The 23,748-nt window shown below is 35.0% G+C and overlaps 3 protein-coding genes across 17 annotated transcripts in view; 1 reads left to right on the top strand and 2 right to left on the bottom strand.

The window, feature by feature from the left end:
* Positions 1-253: 253 nt before the first annotated feature.
* LOC140665289 (histone lysine demethylase PHF8) lies at positions 254-6,945 on the bottom strand. 3 transcript variants are annotated; one of them, XM_072891206.1, is made up of 13 exons: positions 6,757-6,945; positions 6,210-6,295; positions 5,846-6,124; positions 5,595-5,736; positions 5,060-5,509; positions 4,757-4,958; positions 3,905-4,668; positions 3,789-3,839; positions 3,072-3,262; positions 2,783-2,985; positions 2,324-2,371; positions 1,749-1,935; positions 254-1,634 (listed from the first exon to the last, which is right to left on the bottom strand). In XM_072891206.1, the coding sequence occupies exons 1-13, from the start codon at positions 6,852-6,854 to the stop codon at positions 1,555-1,557; spliced, it is 2,781 nt and encodes a 926-aa protein (XP_072747307.1). In that variant the 5' UTR covers positions 6,855-6,945; the 3' UTR covers positions 254-1,554. The 3 variants fall into 3 exon arrangements, with proteins under 3 accessions (XP_072747307.1, XP_072747308.1, XP_072747309.1); XM_072891207.1 differs by having other exon boundaries at positions 3,072-3,253; XM_072891208.1 differs by lacking the exon at positions 2,324-2,371.
* Positions 6,946-7,184: 239 nt separating this feature from the next.
* On the top strand, positions 7,185-14,187 carry LOC140665059 (polynucleotide 5'-hydroxyl-kinase NOL9). The gene is made up of 7 exons (XM_072890756.1): positions 7,185-7,523; positions 8,064-8,191; positions 8,434-10,061; positions 10,142-10,353; positions 10,434-10,484; positions 10,576-10,766; positions 10,839-14,187. The coding sequence occupies exons 2-7, from the start codon at positions 8,158-8,160 to the stop codon at positions 11,078-11,080; spliced, it is 2,358 nt and encodes a 785-aa protein (XP_072746857.1). The 5' UTR covers positions 7,185-7,523; positions 8,064-8,157; the 3' UTR covers positions 11,081-14,187.
* Positions 11,723-23,748, bottom strand: part of Dnmt3 (DNA methyltransferase 3) — a 134,774-nt gene continuing 122,748 nt past the window's right edge. For all 13 annotated transcript variants that reach the window (XM_072890739.1, XM_072890750.1, XM_072890744.1 and 10 more), the window contains 18 exons: positions 16,568-18,589; positions 16,027-16,228; positions 15,449-15,537; positions 15,264-15,374; positions 15,086-15,167; positions 14,896-14,997; positions 14,642-14,797; positions 14,438-14,529; positions 14,213-14,323; positions 13,851-14,076; positions 13,630-13,757; positions 13,466-13,513; positions 13,328-13,392; positions 12,969-13,240; positions 12,602-12,838; positions 12,381-12,522; positions 12,081-12,295; positions 11,723-12,006 (listed from right to left, as the gene is read on the bottom strand). In XM_072890739.1, the coding sequence (XP_072746840.1) occupies positions 11,723-12,006; positions 12,081-12,295; positions 12,381-12,522; positions 12,602-12,838; positions 12,969-13,240; positions 13,328-13,392; positions 13,466-13,513; positions 13,630-13,757; positions 13,851-14,076; positions 14,213-14,323; positions 14,438-14,529; positions 14,642-14,797; positions 14,896-14,997; positions 15,086-15,167; positions 15,264-15,374; positions 15,449-15,537; positions 16,027-16,228; positions 16,568-18,589 (4,584 nt within the window). The remainder of the gene's footprint in view (positions 12,007-12,080; positions 12,296-12,380; positions 12,523-12,601; positions 12,839-12,968; positions 13,241-13,327; positions 13,393-13,465; positions 13,514-13,629; positions 13,758-13,850; positions 14,077-14,212; positions 14,324-14,437; positions 14,530-14,641; positions 14,798-14,895; positions 14,998-15,085; positions 15,168-15,263; positions 15,375-15,448; positions 15,538-16,026; positions 16,229-16,567; positions 18,590-23,748) is intronic.

The following is a 23,748-nucleotide window of genomic DNA, read 5'->3' as shown; positions in this document are numbered from 1 at the left end:
TATAATTTCGATTATTATGCGAGATAGCAAGGCCAGGAACTGAGAATCTGGGCCTGATAATTATGAAATGACTACCTTACCAATTAGCAACTTAGCACCCATGCGTTATTATTTATTTTTAAAAATAGTATACAGCAACAGTGCTTTATTTTAAATGTGAGGGTAATTCTGAGTTAATATTATAAATTTGGAGGCTCAACTAGGCTGCTATATAACAAAAGCATTGTTGTATGCAGTCGTCATGTTATAGCTGTGTTAAATTAGAAATTGTATTTGCGTTATGCTGAAACATCTTCGGATACAATTACGATCAAATAATATATAACAGAGAAAAGTTTTTTACACATAACTGTATACTCTAAGAAATGCAAAAATATACTATGCAGCGCGTGGTGAGAAATTCTCTATTCTTGATAATGGACGGTGAAATGTTTAATAGCTAATAAAAAAAATCCTATTGAATCACATTTAATTTGATTCATCTATTAGTTATAAATTAAATTACGATAATCTTATGGAAATAATAAAGTATATACGCTACAATCCATGGATTGATAAAGTTTTTCCTTCAAATCGTTGTCAACTGAACTGTGTACATCAAGTCATCACATAAAGCATTTGCAATCAGTACTATAATATAAATATCATGTTACTGATATATATCGAGATATCAAAAGTTATTGTACAGGGTGTCCTAGAAATTAAGAACACACATTTGAGAATGCATAGCGTGATTGTCCGTGCCAGAAGAAGTAACTTTTCCCCAGCAAAAATATCGAAGCATCAATAATTTTCGAGTTATAAGCAATTGAAAGATGGATTTTTTCGCAAATCAAACTTTATAGAGCTAAAAAATTAACACAATTATATTCGTCAGTTAATTTTGGGAGTATAGGGACAAGCACGCTGTGCATTCCATGAATGTGCTAGAATTCTGGGACACCCTGTACGTATATATATACAGTCGGACCTCTTATCCTACGACAAAAAATCCTCTCATGCTACGACCGCGAAAGAGGAATTATACCCCCACTCTCAAATTTTTGTCGTAGGATCAGAGGTCCGACTGTATATATATATATATATATATATATATACTGTACATTGTGTGTGTGTACACACACATACACACAAATATATATATATATATATATATATATATATATATATATATGAGAGAAAATAATAATTCCATTTATTTTAGGTCCAGAGAAAAACATGTAAGCTTGTTAAATAAAGTTTTGGACTTTCTATGCATTGCATTTTTCTCTGGTTATTTTCGATCCCGTGTACACAATACATATATGTATATATATTTCTTCTTACTTAAAATTAAATGACAATAATAAATATAAGTATCTCTTAGAAAAAACGCGCACAATGCTAATTTGTACAATTAACTTGTTTCTGTCAGATGACCATGTCACCTTAATGAAAAATGTATTATATTTACATAATAATGTACAACTATTACACGATTCTATACACGAGTAAAAACTGACATGGTTATGGTTTTTTTCTTCTTTTTATTATCTATATTATTATTATTATTATTTAATGCATCATTTTATGAAGCTTCAGAATCTTTCCTAGACGTTGTTTTGCCGTTTTCATTCCTTTTTTCGGCTTTCGTTCTGAAAATTTATAGTTATCCATTTTTCTTCACTATTACCAATCAGCTATTATTCATAGACACACAAATTTTTAAATTAGTAAAAAAAGCATAAATATAAAAATCGATACTTTACCAATGGGAACCGGAGCTGCAAGTTTGGCTTTAACATCTCTAAGTCTATTAGGGCTAGTCAGTATTGATCCGAATCCAATCGGCGATTTTATAACATTTTCAGAGACTGCAGTGGACGATGTAGTTCCCACTGCAGTAACCGTAGGATCCTTTTGTTTCTTTTTGTTATATGTCCGTTTGTTGGTACCCTATTACATGCATAAAATAAAATTTACATTATTAATTTTCGTTAATTTATAATAACAGCATAAAAGTAGAAATAAATAATGAACATAGGAAGGAAGATATATAGAATTATCAACAAAAATATATTCTGTCTGTAGATTAGCGATGGCAAATTACATGTCTGACAATCACTGCATATGTGCAATAAAAATAGAAACTAAAATATTGTATAGTGCTAACTGAAATTTCAAACAGAAAAAAATACATTCACAAAAATTATGAATTAAGAATTACAATTGTAATTACAAAAAACATAATTGTAAAACTACAAAATATGTACAGTCTAAGAATTACAGAAAAGTATAGCATTACAGAATTTTAGATTAAACTGCAAAAGTCGAATATGCCTACCAATTTCTTCTTGGTAATCTTGTCCATGTCGTTATCCAGGTATTCATCCTATATAAAATGTATGCAAGAAACATGGAATTATGATGTTTAAGGAAAGTTATGAATGATAAGATATTGATTATGTGCAATGATAAACAATGATATAAAAAAAAAGTTTTATATCATACACACACACATACACACATTGAATATATTTTTATTAACTGGAATAATGTACACTGTTCGACAATAATTCGTTCCATTCCCCTAGCGAGATAAGTATAGGATATGTAATATATTCAATACTTATCTCGCTAGAAGAATGGAACGAATTATTGTCGGACAGTATACTAAATTAAAGTATTTAACAATATTGAAAGAAGTTTAATGTATTTGTAAATGTGTAAGATACACAAATACACCTAATAATTATGCGCAGAATAAAATGAAATAGCATTGAATGAAATAACAATTAATTACCGATTGTTTTGCTCGCTTCGCCGCGGCTGCTTCCAGGCCCTTTTCCACGGATGTTTTCTTTACCCCTTCCCGTGCTGGTCGATTCGTTTTTGGTAAAAGGGGACCCACTCTGGCTTTAGGATTCCATGCTTCATCGATTTGACTCTTTGCCTTAGGCTTGAAGATATAATCTTCGTCATCAGAAGCATCTAAAGCTGGATAAACTGCAAATAGTATGAATTTAGTAATGTCATCGCAAGAAAAAAATATTGATATTTTATTTAAAATATTTCTTTTGCTGTATACATACTAAAATCATCATCTTGATGAACCTTATCGATATTTTCTATCGACTGATCATCATCGTCATCGTCATCATTTTGTTGGCTTTTAGTAGATCTTGAAGATTTTGCAGGATTACTCGTTGTCGAATAACTTTGTTGGCTAAACGATAACATCCCGGCGATAGCCTCCCGCGTGGACGGTGACGCCCTGTCGGAACTGATCGTTTTCAATTTATAAATACTAAGACACCAAGAAATCAAATTCATTCCTCTGCACGGTTAAAAACTACAATAATCCCCTAATAAGCATTCAATTGTAACTAAAGACCTTTTGCACATGCTCGAAAGAGGAAAAGTCAGATATTTACACTGTATAACTATTATATTATAAATTACTTCTAATAAAAATAAATCTACAGAAATTTGAAAAGAAACTAATAGATATATAATACTAATAGTAATAATAATAATAATAATAATAATAATAATAATAATAATAATAATAATAATAATAATAATAATAATAATAATAATAATAATAATAATAATAATAATAATAATAATAATAATAATAATAATAATAATAATAATAATAATAATAATAAAGTTACAACAATTTATATTATGCGTTTGCTAAAACTTTTTATTAAGCACCCTGTCTAACATTAATTAGAAAAGTTGTAAAATGACAAACTACAAAATCTAATATGAAAATAGAGAGTTTCAAAATCGAAATAACTTACCCAGTGGGAGGGGGCATAGATTGACTGTACTGCTGTATTATAGTCGACGGCCTAAAATTATTTTTCGTTGCAGTCATTGTGAATAAGAATATTTATATGTCTAAATTTATACATACGCAACATCTATCCTTTGAGCTCCGTTTCCGAGGGTGTACGCCGATGCTTTCAACAATTCCTCTATGCCGTTTTTCGGCGCGTCGCTCAGCACATCAACGTCGCCGTCATAATCGCGCTTGAATCGTTTCTGCGTGTTCGATCTCGGCGCCCGTTTCCGCTTCTGTGACTCGTCTATCACGAGACCGTAATCGCTTTCATTACTGCCATCGTGAAAATCGTACACAGACGATGTCTGATTCCACGGGAGCGGTTCCTTCGCTGTCCGAAGAGCTGTGTGATCGGTCGTAACATTACCACCGTAAATGTTTATATTGTCGTTTGTACTTCTGACAACCTCATTGTTGCCGAGCTTAAATCTAATTACAGTAGGGCTCTGTTTCCCCGGCTTAGACAATTGTCGTTTATTGCTATTGGCAGGTTTGCTCGTCAAGGTCGGCTTAACATCGGGAAACATGATGGGTTTCGGTAATGTAAGTTTTAACGGTGGCCTTGGTAACGGCTGCTCGATCAAGGAAGGTTCCACTTTATTCGTTTCCTTCAACGTCGCTTTCAAGGCGTTATCAGCCATCTTATCGGCGTAATCAAAGTCTACGAAATCCTTGTTCAATGGCTTCTTCTTCTTTCGTTTACTTTCACGTTCCGGTTTCGGCGGATTTAGGGATATTAAGTACCGTTCCGCGTGTCGTATCTCTTTGCTAAGATCCTTCAATAATTTCTGGCTATTTATTGTTTCTGGTATCTGACCGCGACTAATCATACTATACTGAAATTATACGTTCGTTATTCTCTTTCAATTTTAATTTTTTACTTTTTTTCAATTAAAATTGAATGTATAAAACGTTCTAACTTACATCCTTATCTGTGTTCCACTGCTTGAGAATCCCAAGCAACGCCTTCACACCTTGTAAAAAATATGATGGACACTTTTTCCCCTCGTTATTCAATTCCTTCAATTCTTTGAGCAGTTTCTTAGCTGCGAACCAATTAATCGTTTCAAAGCCAGGATATTGAAACTTTGCTGGAGTCTTCATTTTCCTTTCTAATTCATATATTCTACAAAATAGCACACAATTTCACCACTAAATAAATAGTAAATATTCTTTAATTTAGATTGATTAATTTAGATAAATTCTAGATTAATTTCCTCTACTCACTGTATTTGCATTGGAATATTAAGACTATGAACAAAATTTCCACCAAAAACTAAAGAATCCACCGGTGTAAGTACTGCGTGTATCCAGCCTGTGGGAATCATCATTGTTTGACCCTGTTTAATCACGCACTTGTAACACGCATCAGCCTGATCCCCGAAGAAAGTTTCGCTCTGTGTTGAGCTACACATCCAATGCTGATACAATTGCAAATTCGCTGGTGTTGGCTTGATTAGATAGAAAACTTTTTCACCGCGCAACACGTGATACCACACAGATGTGCCCCCAAAATCAATGTGAAAGTCTGTGAAACTGTCTTTGACTCCTATTAAACAATACTTTTGTACTTCGGGTCGCTTTATATCATTGTCTTCGGGCCAATCACGCGGCCATACCGAATTAACCCAGTCGAGTTTACGCGCGATGTACGGCGCTTCAACCATTGATGAAAGACTGCAATTGTTTGATTAGTACGTATATGTTCTAGAAAGGATTTACAAAGCCATATATATATATAGGCAATGAATATTTAATATACCCAGTATTAGTAAATTCAAGACTTATGACATTTAATACTCTTGTTCGGGAGGGAGAGTTGTAATATTCTACAAAGTCTCTTAATTTCATACGTATGTTGCTTTGTCTAGTAACATCAATTACATCCATGTCTCGATCACCACCTGAGAATAATAACAGTCAATTATACATATATGCACGCTGTAATAATATCGTGTAATAAACAAAATATCCATTATATTTAATCCGGAAACTTTTATGCCTTCTTCTTACCTATATAAGTCTCAACATCGTAAACACTAAAATTCTGAGGGGGTATGGTCATATCAAGTCCATCTTTTCCGTCAACAATAATAGGATTTTCAAAGCCATTTGTCTGCAAATATTGAAGACTTAAGTGTTGTCCTTTCACATGCTTCACAATTTCATCAGCTTTGGGAAAGTGTCTAGACTTCAGCTCTCGTATAAACACTGGAGTTCCAGTTTGAACAGGTTTTGTATCCGCGTCGCGTTCAGTATAATCATGTCTATGCCAGTTCATCCTAGTCTTCACTATAGACCGAGATAAATATTGATAAAGATATAAATCTTATTTAAAAATATACTTCAAATAATTAATGACATTCAATAGCCTTACTTAGAGAAGGACCACACATGGCTTCGCATCGTGGACAGTGATATTTATCAAGATCTGTAGTCATGTATTCCTTCAGAGCCACGCATCTAAAAGAAAACAATAATATGTAATGCATTATTCATATTCAGAATTTGAAAAACTCACAATTGTAATACATTATATACAAGAACATAAAAATCACGATATATATATATAAATGAGTATTTTAATCAAGCTTGGTAAATTCAATAGGTACTCCCATTATTCCTATTGCATTATGCGTCTGCAAATAACGTAAAAAAGACGCTGAACATGGAAGGTCAGTGACGCTTAGTGTAGGTTATGTTACTATCAACAAAACATTGTTTGCAACTCAAATGCCGGCGAATCCGGGCCGTGCTTAGTGTCCACGATGAAACACGTGCGAGCGAGCGTTCTCGCAGGTACAATTTGGCGAGGAAAATTCTCGGGATTGCGAAAGAAAACTAATGCCGCGGTCGTCGAACGTCACAGTCGCGTCGTAGACGCCGAGTTTTACAGGTGCATTTTTAAGCTCGCAAACACTCACCCGCCGTGGTACCACTCCTTGCACACGTCACACTGTATCATAAATTGCTGAGGATCGTACGAACGGCCGCAAAAACAGTATGTAATTGACAACTCCATGTTTTAATTTTGGTTAGCAATATTGAATACAACTCCCCCGTAACACACATTCACACATATACACGATTTCGTCAACTGCCGTCCACACTGATAAAGCGTGAAATAAAGGGAAAGCAAGAGCGGTCATCTCGGTCTTTCGTTAAATCCCTCATACAGCAACGCCATCACTTTGGAAGCTGGAAATGCACTGGACGGCCAATCAGAAAGAGATTCCAAATTGTTACTAAACTTACTAAATCTCGAACCCTACTTTATGCGTTGCGTTCAAAAATCTACTCGTCATTGTTTCATTGACTAATCTAAACGAAGAAATTTTTGCTCTTTTTCTTCTAATTGGTCAATGAAATATTACTCCGACGAGTAAATTTTTGAACACCATTCTGAAATTCTTGGCTACTCCTTTTTTCCAGAATCGAAGACCAAAGATCAAACAATACTGGGACGTGGCGAACTAAACATAAAGAAGAAGAGCAAACAATACAACCAAAAATCTCATAAAGCGTCGTTTTGTTGGAATTTGGAACCATAAGATGAAAGGTTGGGTTCGATTTTTGCCTACACGTGTATAATATATTAAAAATTTATGAGTATAAATAAATAAATATCTTTTGTTAATGAAAGTTAAACATAACATACGAAGAAAGGAACTAAATTGAAGAAACTTAAAACGTAAGTAAATAATTCAAGGTCACGTGAATAAAATTTTATAGATTAAATTTTTACCTACACGAGTAATATGTTAAAAATTTATGAGTACAAATAGACAAATATTCTTCTTTAATAATGAGGATTAAACATAATATACAGATAAAGAGAAAGAGTAAATTGAAAAAAAATTAAAACGTGAGTAAAATAATTCAAAATTGTGTGAATAAAATCTTGTGGAGCGTTGGATTAGATTTTTGCCTACACCTATATAATATGTTAAAAACTTATAAGCACAAATAGATAAATATTCTTCTCTATAAATGAATTAAATATAATATATGGATAAAAGAAAAAAAAAGACTAAATTGAAAAAAATTAAAACATAGGTAAAATAATTTAAAGCGCATGAATAAAAATATTGGAATTCCATCATTGTAGTCACATGATTATACAGTATAGTACTATTAAATAATTTATATAGTATAATATTTAAAATAGTGCAATATTATTTAAAATATTATTGTTGAACATGATTTCATTATTTTATTTTTGATTTTATAGGCAACTGACGACGCAAAAGATAAAAGAACATTTTATTAGCAAACATAAATCTATATTTTCTTACAAAAATACTATTATAAATTTGATCAATAATATGGACATTGACAATGTGCAGAATATTCCTTCAGGTGAGTCAGTTTAGCCTTCTATAAATGAAGCAATTTATTTTTAAGCAAGGAAAAAAAATTAAATAGTAAAGTAATTCTCAATAAATCTCTCAATAAAACTATAAAAACTTAATTTTTTTAGTTATTATATTGATTTGTTATTATATATCACAAGTAAATAGAAAATCATCTGTCATTATATCTAAACTAATATTTTTCTAAATTCTCAATTATAATTGCACATAATTTTATTTTAATTCCAGATTCTACAGTTGATTCTATAAGATGGAAGAGTTCTGAGGAAGAAATAGATAATAAGATAGACAGTGATTGGAAAGTGGATAATTCCGAAGAAGAGATGAAAGATGAAATAGATGATTGGACTCAAATTGCTCCAAAAGAAAAAAGAAATATAGAATCACCACTTGTGATTGAGAGTCGTTCGGATAATGTCGTATTAAATCTCCCTCAAATATTTAAACAGGAGCAAAAGACAAATATAGACAAGAAGATATTTTGCAATGACATTTTTGAAATAGATACACCGTCCAATGAAGAAGCATGCGTTATAGTCGCTAAATCTATAAATTTTAAGCATAACACTCGCATGCAAACATCTGTGACGTCAAATACAGGTGAAAATAACGAAACTAAAGATAAAATTGAGAATAAATTAGAAAATATTAGCATCAGTAATATGAGCAGTCCTGACAGAAATCCTACATGTAAAAAACATGTCAAAAGTAAAAAATCTATAAATTGTAATACAGAAAAATTGCATAAATGTCCTTGTGTTAAAAGTTACACACATCAGTCATCGCACAAGAAAAAAGCACCAGAATTTTATTCCATAAAAAATCTAGTTATTGTTAAAATGAAAAGTGACAGCAGATTATGTTTCACTGGCAAGCTGTCAGTAAAAGTGTTATATGGCGCTGTACAAATTTACGGGTATATATTAAATAAGTCGACTAATATCATACAAGTGTACTCTCCTCGAGGATACAGCAAAATTGCTATAGAAACGAGCAGAGTACATTCCGAAGATAGCAATATTGATGATATCTGGCTAGCACTCGCCAAGGAAGGTATCACTCGAGATTCGGAGAGTAAACTGCAAGTCGAGATCGATAATGTTCAACCAGGAGACGCCGTTCTCGTATTGCAAAACGTCGAAAACAATTTGACGATCTTTTTGGAAACTTATTTTCGATACTCCAAATTGTTTCCGAATAAAAGTATTTCCTCATACTATCACTGGACACACCCCAAGCGAGCCGAGATAATATTACAAGCCGATCTACATCTCGAACAATACGACGATTCCAATTGTAAACGATTGATCACCGATCCGTGTATTATCAATATCGCACAGAAAATGTTGAGTCGCTGGTGTGAGAACGAATGGTCCTGCACGTTGATCGCTGGCGGTAAAAACGTCGGCAAGTCCACCAGCGCGCGATATTTGATCAACAGTTTGTTGCACACGTGTGAAAAAGTAGTCCTTGTGGACATAGATCCTGGTCAGGCAGAATGCACACCACCAGGCTGTATCTCGTACAACTTAATCGAGGAGCCGTTAATGGGGCCAAATTTCACGCATTTAAAGACACCGGTTTACCAGCTGTACATCGATGAGGTAAACGTCGCCCAATGCGTCACACGCTACCTGGAGGGTGTTAAAATGCTAATCGACAGATTAAAAAAGGAGCCTGAATTATCCCGTTTACCTATCGTGATAAATACGATGGGTTTTACGCAAAATCTAGGTTGGGATCTTGCGATTTTTACGATAAAACTGATGAGGCCGTCGATTATCATGCAGATTATGTCGTCGACAAAAAAGAATAATTACGATAATATCTTTAGTACGAAAGTCGTAAATAAACAGGTAATGTAACATTTCTTCAGATATAATAGGTACACTTTTGTTTTTGGCATTCTGAAAAAGGGAATGAAATCTTTACACAGAAATGCTCATGGATGTTTTGCGACGAAAGTTTTATTGATTGGAATAGGCCGTGCGAGCATGATTTGTGTATAATTCAATCTCGGGCCGAAGGTACCGTAACGCAAAAGACCATGGAGCGACCATACCAGTGGAATATGGAACCATATCAGCAACGTGAGCTTGTGATGATGTCTTATCTCAGCGATATCGTACGCGGCAATGATGATTCTCTGTAAGTCTCTATGTTGTCTTTCATAATGTTTTGTTTTTAATAATAGTGTCAATTTTTAATTTTAACATTTGCTATTTCAGTCTCTACAACACAAAACTATCGCGCAGCATCAATGAGGCAGTGCCGTATACGTTAGTATTTATATTTCATTATATATATTATTACAATAACATTCGAGTATTAAACAAAAATATAAATCTGTTTTTCGGTATGTGTTTACAGAGTGCCTTTCTCTTCCCTGTGCATTATTCCCCAGCGATTATTCGGTGTACCAGCGTCACATGCTTTGAGCGTTATAAACGGTAATATTGTAGCGCTTTGTGGTATAGATTTAACGGAGGAAGAATCGGCGGATACCTCCACTCTTCGGGTACTGACGCAAAGATCGCCCTTATGCACATGTTATGGCTTTGGTAAGTATCGATATCAATCTCTCTACAAATTTTTCTTGACAGATGTTTTGCATAATTCGTACTTAATTATAGGTATAGTTCGAGGTGTCGATATGGAACAACAGCAAGTGTACATAAACACACCATTATCAATATCGATCACGCAGCACGTCAACTGCTTAGCAGGCTGTATTCGAGTTCCTCCGACACTGTTACAGTTGCATCGAGGCGCACCTTACGTCAGTGAAAATGCAACGTTACCGACGAGTCGCGAACCGCGCAAGGGCTATTTTCGAATGAGATATCGAAAGAAACAGAGCCCTAATAAATCCTAATAGTAAAAACATCTATATATATGCATATTACATATATGTATATATCATTTGTATATATGTATATATCATACATCATACAACTTGCGCCTTCTAAATGATCATTAATTTTCTATTGGAGATGGATATGGAAAGAAAGTGTTTTATGATTATAACATAGATATATTTTATAATTGCGAGCAATTTTTTTAATATAAAAAAAATCAATATTAAGTGATGGATAGAATTTACTATTTCATCATATATGTAATACAATACATATTATATATATATATATATATATATATATACATATATAAATAATATGCAAGTTTATTACGGTTGATCATTGATAAATAATAGAAATCTTGAAAAAAAAGAGATGTGTATATATGTAAGAAATAAAAAATTTTTAAATATACAGGGTGTCCGGTAATAATCGCCCCACCTCTCATGGGCAGATAGCAAAATAGTACAGAACTTTTCTATTAGGTTTTGCTTACTTTATCTATCCATGAGAGGTGGGCGATTATTACCAGACACCCTGTATAAAATTATTTTCTACACATCGTACACATATCTATCTAGATAAATTGTATAAAGATATAACGTAGAACGAAACTAATGCATTTCTAATTATAATAATTATTTGCCCACGAAATTCTGCTAAACATGTTTATCGCGATACAGAGGGGAAATGTCTTCATGCAAAGCAGAAATATTGTTGCTCGTCTCATCTTCTTTACACTTAAAATAGAAACATAAAGGTCGCAATATGGCGGTAAGAGTTTGCACGCTCCATGATTTACCGAGTAATTTCTGCCGATTTGTAGCCGACAAGTTGTTTACGTCCGTATAATGTCGCGGAAAGCCAAAAATTTCTTCAAGCTCGGTGATCCACAGCTTATCACTTTCACCCATCATCAAAATTGGTTTTTCTTCCATTTTTCCTAAGAATAGAAAGGGAATCTTGACGAATTTTTTCCGACAGAAAAATTTTTTTACAAAAAAATCCGACACGTACCTTGTAGCAAGGAATTTGACCTGCTCGTAACCGTACGTAGTTTCTTGCAAAGAGCTTTACGATTTAAATTCGGTGTAAGCTTATCTTGAACGTCCTGTTGATTGTGAAACAATGGCAAATATGGATTAAAAGGAAAATTATGCCAGTAAAGTCGCAGTCTGCGCTGAGGTGAGAAATCCGCTGAGTCTATGACGTAAGGTTCTTGCCCCAAATGTCTGTAATTAACGCAACAAGTTGATTTCGCGTGATTGTAATATTATCCGCCGCCGCGTTGTTGAAGAAATGATTCACAAAACTCACTTGTTAATTTCTAATCTGTACTCGGTTGGCATTGAAGCAACATTCTCGAATAGCCAGAACAAGTGATGATGTTTATTCGCTTTCTTCATCAATTTTTTAATTCGACAATACTCGAAAAAGAGAATGCCCGTGCTTCTAGGATCTATAATTAAAGTAAAAGTAGATCAGAATTATTATCGTGTATAGAAAATGTTTTGAAGGAATATCACGTTGACAAATACCGTGAAGACCTAAACGCGCCGGATTGACCATACTCAAATCGTTGCACGGTGATCCACCGATTAATAAATCGATTGGTGCAATTTCATCAAGCTTTTCCTTCGTTATATTTCTCACGTCCCCTAAGTAAGTGATTCGATCGCCAAAGTGAGAGGAGCTAATCATCAAGGCATTCTTGTCAATTTCACTCGCATAATAAACGTCCACAGCGATTCCCAAGTTTAGAAGCACCACAAAACCTATTAAATATTATGACACAACAAATTATATAAAAACGTGAATTTTACGAAATCTATTATAATGATAAAGATTATGTTTCCAAAAAACAAAAAAAAATTTTTTAAATCAAACAAATTTTTCAATTCTTACCAGTACTCAAACCATCGAAAAGTGACAGTACCCGTATGGGTTTCTTTTCCTTCGTATATTTTACAAAGTTTACATCATTAAGTGCAGGATTAGTGGCTGTGCGAAACATTGTAGACAAATTTTCTTTCCAATTCAATCGCGGACGCAATAACACGTTCGTAGGTTGTTTAGATTCATCTCTGCAGAGAAAACATTTCCACGGATCTTCCAATAGTATATCTTCGTACGATTTTGGGCATATCAAAAATTTCAAGCAGGCAGTACAATAGACACTGAAATTAATTAATACATTAAATAAATATATCACGTAACACGTTAAGTGTTGAGTTAAAATTTATTTCAAACGAGAGTAAACCAACCGTGGACAATCGTCTGCGTCACAAATAAGAACAGTTCCGCTGCCGGCACAAATTGTGCAATAAAACTGAAATCAAACATGAAAAGCGCCATTAATATTTAAATTTTTAAATATCGCCGCGGAACTGCCGAATACTTACGCACTTGCCATCGTTCCCATACACAAACATACACGGCTTGTACGCATGCTGAAATAAAACAACTCTTGTTATTGCGATGGAAAATACATTTGACTGGTATAAGCATTATTTTTGTATGATTGTATGCGAAAAATGTATGAAAGTGTATTTCTTTTGTCTCATACCGAACAGTCTTTACATAAAGATCCTATAAAGAATGGATGTTCCTCTATTTCATCTTTAGGAAACGTCAAACATTTCAAACATAATTTTTCCACCGCGCATTCTCCTGATATTACGCGACACAGAGCATCTGCGGTTAAAATACGAATAAAAAGTTTAATATTAGAGACCGCCAACTTATAATATGTACAACTTATAATATGCATTGCGTAATCTAACTTACCACTTGTTTTTATGTTCTTCTTTCGTACAGCATCTACATCCGGCTTGGATTTAATTTCGTTGATTTTTTTTGTTATCTCAGCGGAATATTTATCATATATCTTGTTAGAGTCTGAAACTTGCAATTGGTTATATGGTACGTGAATATTATCCGTATTTGAAAAATATTCAAAGACATTATCTAAAGTCCAGTTATCCGTGGAGCATCCTAAACGCGAACAATAATCCTAAAAAGTCACATTCAATTGTCGTAAAAGTTTTTGGAAATTTTGGAAAGAGAATTTATTTCATGTACACATATCACGTTCAAATAAATTATAATATTATTTATTCTTAAATGAATAATTTCATAAATTTTTTTACCTTCGAAGCTTGAAGCACGCCCTCGGCATAATACTGCTTCATTGTATTTTGAACGAAGTCGCGCATCTTCTCCAGTCCCTTATTAAATTTCAAAAATTCTAGATGACGTATCTATTAAATTGCAAAATAATTAATCAATTAATCAACGTTATATAGAAAGAAAAAAAGGAATCTCTGAATATGTAAATTTTTTTTTATTCAAGTGTCAATATCAAGTCTTATTACCTCTGAAATTTGATAATCACCATACCACATAACCCATTGACAACCAAAACTCGGTTCCTTTAAGCAGGCGTCGCGATAATCAATAATCATCCCTACAAAAGCAAGAAGAGTTCTTTGTATTTATAAAAAGAGACCAAATTTATAAAAAAAAGATAAGTTTTATAAAAAAAAAAAAAAAAAAAAATATGTGCGCTCAAGATATACCGGGCCACCAATTATGTCCAGCGATTTTCGCCCAAGCTATTACACCAGGATGTTGGTCTTGCAAAGGTAAACGCTCATCCTCGATTTGTTTCCAACTTGTATTTATATCTTTGCTTTTTTCAACTTGTTTCTTTACCGGTAATGTCTCTAGTGAATCTACAAAGTCACAAAGCATCAAATTAGCTTTTCATATACTTACGCATCGATGTTATATGCACGTATTAAAATAATCATAAAAATAGAAGACAATATACTTCTCTGGCATGCTTTCTTTTCAGCTTTGATGTTCATTTCTTTCAAGGTGTTCAGTCTTTCTTGCATATTTTGGGGATATGGATAAAATATTAGATCATCCACTGTTACACCAAATAAATTATCTTTCCTTATTTGCGTGTGTGAGAGAGAAAGAAATTATTATAAAAGATAGATTTTTTTCTGACTTACAGCTCTCGAATTCAGCTATATTCCGTTGTATCCAAAAATAATAAGGCTTTGTCAGAGTACAGTCGAAACGTTGGCGAAGCATCTAAAATAATTGTAACGGCACATCGCATTTTTGGAAGTGTAATTCCTTACGTAATTTTTATTTTCTTTAATTTTATTCTCGAAGATAGCAAAGAACCTGCATAGTCGTATCTATGGCACGTGAACGAATACTTTTAGTTCGAGATGGTTGCGTCAATCGATGCTCCAAGTTACTCGAGAATGGTTGTATCTGTGTTTCTTCCTTGAGCTACAATCACATCACTTATATCCTATCATTTTTTTTCCTAAATATTTCTATCGTGGAATATTTCGTTAATTTACCAATGATATTTGTGATTCTCCGATCCAATAGACCCACAATTTGCCAGAAGTAGGAAGCATTCCTACATGCTCGGCATCGACGATCACACCTATAACATCATGCGTTTCGATTTTAAAAATATTTCATCAAAAGAAAAAAAAAATTCGAAATATTAAACATTATATTTAACGTCTACGAAATAACGAGAATAATATTCTCATTTAGTTGTATTAAGTTTACTTTAGATTTTAGATAATCTATAAATCACGAAAAAATCAAAACAGAATATTTACAATTTTATGTACCACACATATTGTATGTGCGTAACTTGATATGCCTTTCATATATATGTGTGTGTATTTTATTAAAAATTTTTTTTCTATATTACATATGATGAGTAAAATTATAAATAGAATTTTGTTGCAAATTTATAGATCGTTTAAAAAAAGTGAGTTTTATATATAATATCTCCAAGACAATGTCATTGTTAATTTCATCAATATCACAAAGTGAGCTATAATTCGCAACGCGCGATTTCTAATAGATTATATGTATATGTACATAATAATGCTGTAATCATTATCCTCGATATACCTACCTGGCCACCATCCTTGACATTTTCCCCATACTAGTTTGCCCGCCTGATTCTGCTTACTGGTTTTTGCCAAAGCTCTCGTTATTCTTCGCAGAAGATATTGCTTTTTATCACTATCACATTCCAAATCGGCACCCTGGTCAGACGGATTTCTTCCCAGTAAAGTTACCGTGTAGTTGATTTTCTCGTTTGTCAAAACTCGAACCTGTTGTATTATTATTTAGAATCTAAATGTTAGATGTTTTGATTCACACTGATCGCATTCATTTTTGTATTTACCATATTAATCTACAATAACTTATAAAATTAATCAAGTGTTATTTAGAAAATTTCAAAAAAGTGTTGTCTAGAAAAATATACTATATCACAGAAATATATAATTATATATTTTTTTATTTTTTATTTAATAATTTATTCTTTACTATTATTTTTTATTTAATTATTTATTCTTTGCTCAACGTTCTTATATTAAAAAGTTTCATAGAATTTTTAAAACATTTTCGCAAGTAATTATATATACATATAATAATTAAATATTGCTCACCTTGCCGTTTCTATTCTTGATCAAATTACAACCAATGAATCCGTCCATTGAAGGCTGTTTACAAATATTGCTCTTTCTATTGTACGTGATTATATTCGTTTTAGGTTGTTGGTTTATAAATTTCGTATCCTCATCTGAGGCTGAATCGTTAAAAGAAGTATCTCTATTAATAATCTCAACATCTGATGTTTCATCATATTTGTAACATATGCTTTCCAATGTGTCGTCATCGTAATATTTTTCCTTCACCGAATCGTCGCTAACAATCTTCCGTGCCAGTAGTAGCGCACTATCAAATTCGTTATCGCATTCTTCAGTGAATGATACCGATCGGCGCCAAGATGAGTGGATCATCTCCACTCCGCTGTCGTTGTCTTCCGATCTCCAGCTCTCATCCATGTTTATTTTCAGGGAGGACGTCGCTACCGGAGAATCGAAATTGACGCATTCATGAAAGACACTTCGATAAGCCGTTTCCGTTTTGTCGACAAAGTTGCAGTCGATCGTATCACCCAGTTTCTTAGGACGCCCACGCCGTTTCCAAACGTTACTTAATGATTCCGTCGGATCGGATAATTGTTCCGATTTCTGGGACGTTATTTCACCATTGTCAAGCTCGCCGTTGTTCTCCAATTCGATCCAATCGTATTCCATCGAAATATCCCGATTAAAATCCCGATTAAGATCCTTATCATCCGGTTGTTCATCAGAACTATCGAACAAGTGAAGAATATCTTCAATGTTTTTCACAATTTCCGTACTGTGTATGTGCGCCTGAATATCTTGCATAATCGCCTTGGATGTCCTTTTTAAATTTCTCTTACGCGCACAGATAGCATTCGTAAAATCATTAGAATGTCCCCGTGTGTTATAACGTTTCTGTACAATTTTTGTGGTATCATGAGTATCAACAGCGGAGTCATCTTTCCACTTTGAATTGCATTCCAGAGAGTTTTCCGAATCAAGGGAAATTTGTGACAAGTTATCATTATTCGCTACAGAATTTTCAAATTCTTCTTTCCGTCGTACCATTTTATTTCTTCTTTTCTTTTTAGTCTTCAAATGGTTCTCGCTGCTTAGATGATGATTCTTTTTTTTCCACGATCTCCTCCTGTGACCTAAAGTGTTTCCGTTCTTAACGGATTTACACGTATTAATTTCATTATTAATTTGAGGAACGTGTTTTGTGAATTTCGCACTTTGCTTGTTGTAATTATTTTCATCCGATGTTGTGTCAAAATCATCGTCCTCGGTATTATTGTCGTCTATACGCAAGACATTTGAAAAGTAATCGGGATATTCCGGCAATTCCGTTCGATTTTTTCGCAACTTTTTTTTTTGACAACTCTGCGTATAGAATCTAGAATACCCAGCACCGGAATAATCAATCTGAGGAATCGGAGAAATCTCGATCGAATCCGTCTCCGATGCCGCTTGACAAACACTTTCGTCTTCGTCGGCCGATCCGAAACGTCCGGACAAACGTTCGCGATTGGACAGAGTGTCAAGTTGTAGCAACGAAAACTTGTTCTCTGATAATCCCGTCGGACCATTTGATACCCTGAGATTTTCACGTCGGGATTCTCTGAGCGACGACGACGCGGCTCGTTTGATCGAAAGATTCGTCATCGCGTGGTTGATATCCCAACGCGTACTGTCAAAGTTTGGCTTCCTTTGCCGCTTGGTCAACCATGTTCCCTTCTTGCTTAGTTTTCGGACAGACTTTCTCGAAGTGATTTGCGTAATTTGCGCCGGGTCGATGAACGGCCAGGAACCACCAAAGATACTCACGGATATACCATTGGATACAACATTTTCGTGATTATTCGTCTCGAGATCGAAAGATCTCTGCGCGTTCTTCTTCGTGGTATGCAGAAAGTCCAAGTAACTCAAGATAGCGACATCCTTCAGGGATGATTTCTGGAGCAGACCCAGCTCTATGGCACAGACTAAGGACCAAGCGCTCATTACTTTGTTTGACCTCAATGACCTCCTCTTAACGCGATCCGATTCTTGATATTTCTGTAATTACGAGTAAATGTCATAATTAAAAAAGATTCGATTTATTTTCACATCTGTGATGATTTAAAAATCGATAATTTTCAAAGATAATAATTATTAAAAATCTTCCAAACTTTTCTCTTTTGATAGAAAATATATATTTTATATCAAAAGAAAAAAGTTTGAAAGATTTTTAATAATTATATAAATATATAAATTTCTTTCTGTATTACATATGATGCGTAAAATTATAAATAGAATTTTGTCGCAAATTTATAGATCGTAAAAAAAGCGAGTTTTATATAATATCTCCAAGACAATGTCATCGTTAATTTCATCAATATCACATGGTGAGCTATAAATCTTTTGAAATAAAATATATATTTTATATATATTTTACCTCAAAAGAGAAAAGTTTGGAAGATTTTCAATAATTATTTATATAAAATATATAATATATACATATAAAATATTTTAATATTTTAATACCGTTTTGAATATACATATATATAATATATAATTATATTTATTATCTCTACACGTACTATTTGTCCCCAATATTCGTAATTGTATGCGTTCGTTGCATATGTCATCTTTAAAATTATTTATCGGAAATAAATCTTATCTCGAAATGAAAAATATCGCGTCGTTCGTGGCGTAATTAAAAATGATTGAGTGATTGTCACGAGAATATGCAGGGCGCGCATTGCATCAACGAGGCAACACCAGAAGCGAGAGACGCGCGGACTCTCTCCGTAATCCGGGGTGTTTGCTTATTTCGTAATTACGAGAGTAAAGTGTATAAAGAAAATGTATTGGATCGCGCCGCATCCGTGAGCAGATTTCCCACGGGTGAACGTAACTCGCAACATTGACAGAGCCGTCGCGTATAGCGTACATAGCATAGAAAGTTTTGCTCGCCGTCGCTCACATGTACTACGCGCGCAAAAATCTTGCCTCAAAGAAAAACAAATTAAAGTCCGCGAGCGGCTTGATTAAAATTAAACCTAAATTAATCCCACCTTCCTCTCCATTCCTTCCCTCTCCCATCCGCGTTGTCGCCGCGGTAAACACACGGTTTTCATATTACCGCGCCATGTGTCGAAGAGTAGTCTCTCGAAAGAGAGACTAGTACTCTCGGCGATGAGTATGCTCTTGATCGCGACGTAATATCGCGCACACAGACGCGCAAACGCACATATACATACATATGTACATGTACGTTACATTTATATTCTTGCTCGCGGAGCTGCACGCACTTTCGTGTGTATATATATATAAATATATATATATACTCTTGTGGCATGCGTATTCCTGTCTTCCTCTCGTAATACTTCCCGGAAGTCTACGAGGACCTGAATTAAGTATAAAGTTATAAGAAATGTAGATGCGCTACAAAATGAATGTCCGTTGCAAAGCCGACGCGACGTTTGTCTCATTCGTCGACAGTGCATTTTAACGCGTTAATCGTCACGATGCAGCGACGCGAGTAACGCGAAAATGCAACTTAAAATCTTTTATCTCTTTACGTAAAAAAGATTAAGCGTACCTTAAATACTTATAATTATATCTATGGAGCTCGGGTCGTGAAAAAAAAAATAATTCTTCAGTAGCGAATGTTTATACGCTTTTCTGGATTTCTTTCTTCACTAACAATAAGTAAGGAGAGATAAGAGTCGACTCTTATATATCTTTCAAAGAATCCGACGTAAATATTTGATTCGCTAAAAGTGGGAAATTATACATACACGACATGTATGCAATTCTACGTTTATATCATCGAAGTCGAGATAAAAAGACTCTTACATTGATAGGGAGAAGAAAAGAAACCAAACAATTTGCGTAAGGCATACATATAAATGTTGCAATATCCACGACGACGTAGCGTTCCCCCCTGAAACTGCCTCTTACTCCACCCTACCATTCTACGGTAATTGTAGCGTGTCCGCGCTCTCCAACATCTTATTTCAAATAAAAAATCGATGGAATAAAATATAAGCGAGCCTGAGAAAATTGTTCCTGGCTCGCAGTTGTTGCTGAATCACAAGATAATTACCGCTAATAAAAGCCCGTGTTACGCGCTAGAATTCGCAACGATTGCGGACTATTTTCGGCGATGCGACGAGAAATCCTTGACAAAATGCGAGAATTGCGAGTCGTAAAGTTCGGTTGCGACCCGCGACCGAATTACTCTTTAAATAGCGATTCGTCTCGGCTTCGGGAAGAAGCGCGTAAAAGAAAGAGAGACACGAGAGAAAGAGAGAGAAAGAGAGAGAGAGAGAGAGAGAGAGGACACGTGCTACACGTGACGCCTTTAAAGCGTGCTTTTAGAGACCGGGTTCGTATTGCATCACACGGTCGACCTGTTGAATGGGGAGCTCGTCATTAGCAATTTTACGCAAACAAAATTAGTAAACTGTTTGCCATCCGATTGTACGTTATTTAACAGTTGCATTAATTTTGGAACGGTGCGTCAGGTAACACAAATTAGGCGATCTGGCCTTTAACCAGTTTGACAGACCATGAAAAATCATATAAATATGTTAGAGATTTCGTATCTGTTATTCATATTTTTACATATATATTTGTGATCCGATATCTATAATTATTTTCCACACACTCGCAATCGTAAAGATTATTCGCCTTTTTATTTCACTATTTTCCTACCATTTGATATGTTTAGAAAACAGATTTTGTTTTCTAAATTTTGGATTATCCTTTTACCAAAACTTTCATTCTTTTATAGTAAATATTGAGGAATAAAGCTATATCGAGGTGAGTAATTCTTATAATACGTTCACTGATGCCTACAACTATTCTTTTATTAATTCGGGTTACATTCGTAATTGTATAGTATCTTCAAGAAAAATTTTAAAGGAAAAATTTCAAGGAGCGCCAAATTGACGTAATCGGATTTCGGATTCTCAGAAATTCTTGGCTACGGAGACAGTTGCGGGGGCGATTAATGAAAGGTGGGTCGGCAACGGTACAATCGAGACCTCGAGCCGCCTTTTAAATAGTCTCGCGGAGGATTGGGGAGCGCGCGAAAAAATAAAAAAAGTATCTAACGGAGAGGGTGGACGGGCGATGTATGTACATGTGTATACGCATACACGCACTCATACACGATTCACGTGGCGCCTCTAAAGGCATTTCTCGAGGTCGTTCCGCTACGTCGGGGTCGACCTGATGAATGGAAACGTCGGTATTATTGTGTTTACACGTGGGACACACGGGTGCCTCTCTCGCCACACTTGGCGTGGAAACATTCCATTCATAAAGCGTTCCGCGCGTTCCTCTCACCGCCACACATACGCGCGCGCGCGTACACACGTACACGCACACAATCGGAGAAGGGTGCACGACCCCTCTGCCTACCGCGCATCGCGCGGGGGTTGACACCAGTGACGTATTCTGAATTTCGTTGCCGTGGCGAGGGGTTGCCTCGGCCCGCGCCGAGATAACGTCACGCGGAGATTCTCTCTCAGCGCTCGTAATAATACCCACCCTCGAAAATAATTCCTCGCTCCATTACACGAGAAAACGGAGATTCCCGCGCGCCGAGATTCGTCTCCTCCCATGCTCGCGTTTAATGGCGGGGAGGGGGCGGGGGGAAGGGAGAGGAAAGTTTGATGATCGCGAATTTTCGTCTTAATGTCGCGCGATCCAAGTTTCTCATCCTCGATCATGTCCGGATTCCTCTTAATAACTATTTAATCTGTTTTTAAATATTAAATTCGTTTTCATGGTGCATTTTGTCGTGACAAATATACGTGGAAAAAATGACCTAAGTGCAAACAACATTTCTTCTCCATTTATACTTTGATATAGTACATATTCTATCATATACTCTTTTCATCTTTTCCATTTATTTTTTCTGCGACGTATAAACGTCATTATTCATATTTTGATACGCTTAATTACTCTTTTTTTTCTTTTTTTTTTTCATTTCTTTTTATATATTTACGATCGTAATATGTGTATCGTAGTACATATTTCTAAATATTTGATATATATTTGCATAAAACCTTTTTGTAGAATTATTATTTAACCATAGGAGTAGGAGAATATATACGAAACGCGAGATGGAAGGGTGTGAAATTCTGACGGGGATGAGGAAGGCAGGCGCGACACCCTTCCACGTTACTCGTAACACATCGCGGTAATTTATAACGACAGGTGTTCCCGGTCTGCCTTCCCCACCTGCCCCCTCGCCAACTTGTACCGAGAAAGGGCGTCAACCATAACGCCGCCAGCTCTCGCTGCCGGTGGCAGCAAAAGAATGCTCTTTTTCGCCGCGTGCCTCTCAAGGTCTTTAAACTGAATGGTCACGCGCGAACCCGTCGCTTTTTCGCTTTTTTCCGCACCGTGTCGACGTGCATCGACGCGCGCGGTGTCAAAGGCGATCACGATGCAACTCGCATTCCATCCAATCGGTCGTCGTGGGACGCAAGCAGGATTGGTTCCGCGAATTTTCATACATTTGAATATTCACAAAGTACATAATGTTTGAAATATATTCATCGAATATATATAATTGCAATATTTATATAGAATGTAATTTGAATAAAATTTACAATATACATTTTAAATTTTAATGGAGAAATGTAGATTTTCTTTCAATGTTTTAGATATTAATGAAATGCAATTCTAGTGTTTAAGCAACTCGCTGTTTCAAATATTCATTGAATAGAATCCAAAGATTTTAACAGAGAATTTTATAACATATTTACATTTAATATATTTCTAAAATATCAAATTTGATTATTCAAATTCAATAGAATCCAGTGTGTTTATTCTTATAATTGAAATATAATTTCGATCTGCGATTATCAGACGCAGAATTTTTTTAGAGAACCGAAATCATTTATACAAAGTCCTACATGACCTCTGATTGAAAGCCAATTAAAGCACGTCATGTATAACGCTCGTAATATCCACTGAAGATGATTCGCGGTGCAGCAAAGCTACATCTCGCAGTGCCACGATTCCGTCGTGTTTACATCATGCCAGCTGATATGAATGGACTAGTAGTAGCGGCGTACGTATTTGTGCATTCGGTCTCATGACGACTTTCCGTATAAATTGAAACTTCTCGAGAGTGCCTCGTCGTTGAGCGGGGAGAACATCGAGAAGGAAGAAACGAGACGGAGATCGCGAACGGAGCGAGAAGGGATGAG

This window comes from Anoplolepis gracilipes, chromosome 4 (assembly GCF_047496725.1).
Source record: "Anoplolepis gracilipes chromosome 4, ASM4749672v1, whole genome shotgun sequence".
NCBI classification, from domain to species: Eukaryota; Metazoa; Arthropoda; class Insecta; order Hymenoptera; family Formicidae; genus Anoplolepis; species Anoplolepis gracilipes.
Note: the sequence above shows the minus strand (reverse complement) of the source record. Positions and strands in the feature narration are given on the sequence as shown.

What these genes read in the sequence shown, in the direction of transcription:
- LOC140665289 (XM_072891206.1), bottom strand. Translation starts at nt 6,854, where the DNA reads ATGGAGTTGTCAATTACATACTGTTTTTGCGGCCGTTCGTACGATCCT. An exon ending in CGATGTTGAGACTTATATAG is followed by an intron (nt 5,737 to 5,845) that starts GTAAGAAGAAGG and finishes TATTATTCTCAG; the next exon opens with GTGGTGATCGAGACATGGAT. An exon ending in TCTATGCCCCCTCCCACTGG is followed by an intron (nt 3,263 to 3,788) that starts GTAAGTTATTTC and finishes GAAAACGATCAG; the next exon opens with TTCCGACAGGGCGTCACCGT.
- LOC140665059 (XM_072890756.1), top strand. Translation starts at nt 8,158, where the DNA reads ATGGACATTGACAATGTGCAGAATATTCCTTCAG. An exon ending in CGCGGCAATGATGATTCTCT is followed by an intron (nt 10,354 to 10,433) that starts GTAAGTCTCTAT and finishes TTGCTATTTCAG; the next exon opens with TCTCTACAACACAAAACTAT. An exon ending in AATGAGGCAGTGCCGTATAC is followed by an intron (nt 10,485 to 10,575) that starts GTTAGTATTTAT and finishes ATGTGTTTACAG; the next exon opens with AGTGCCTTTCTCTTCCCTGT.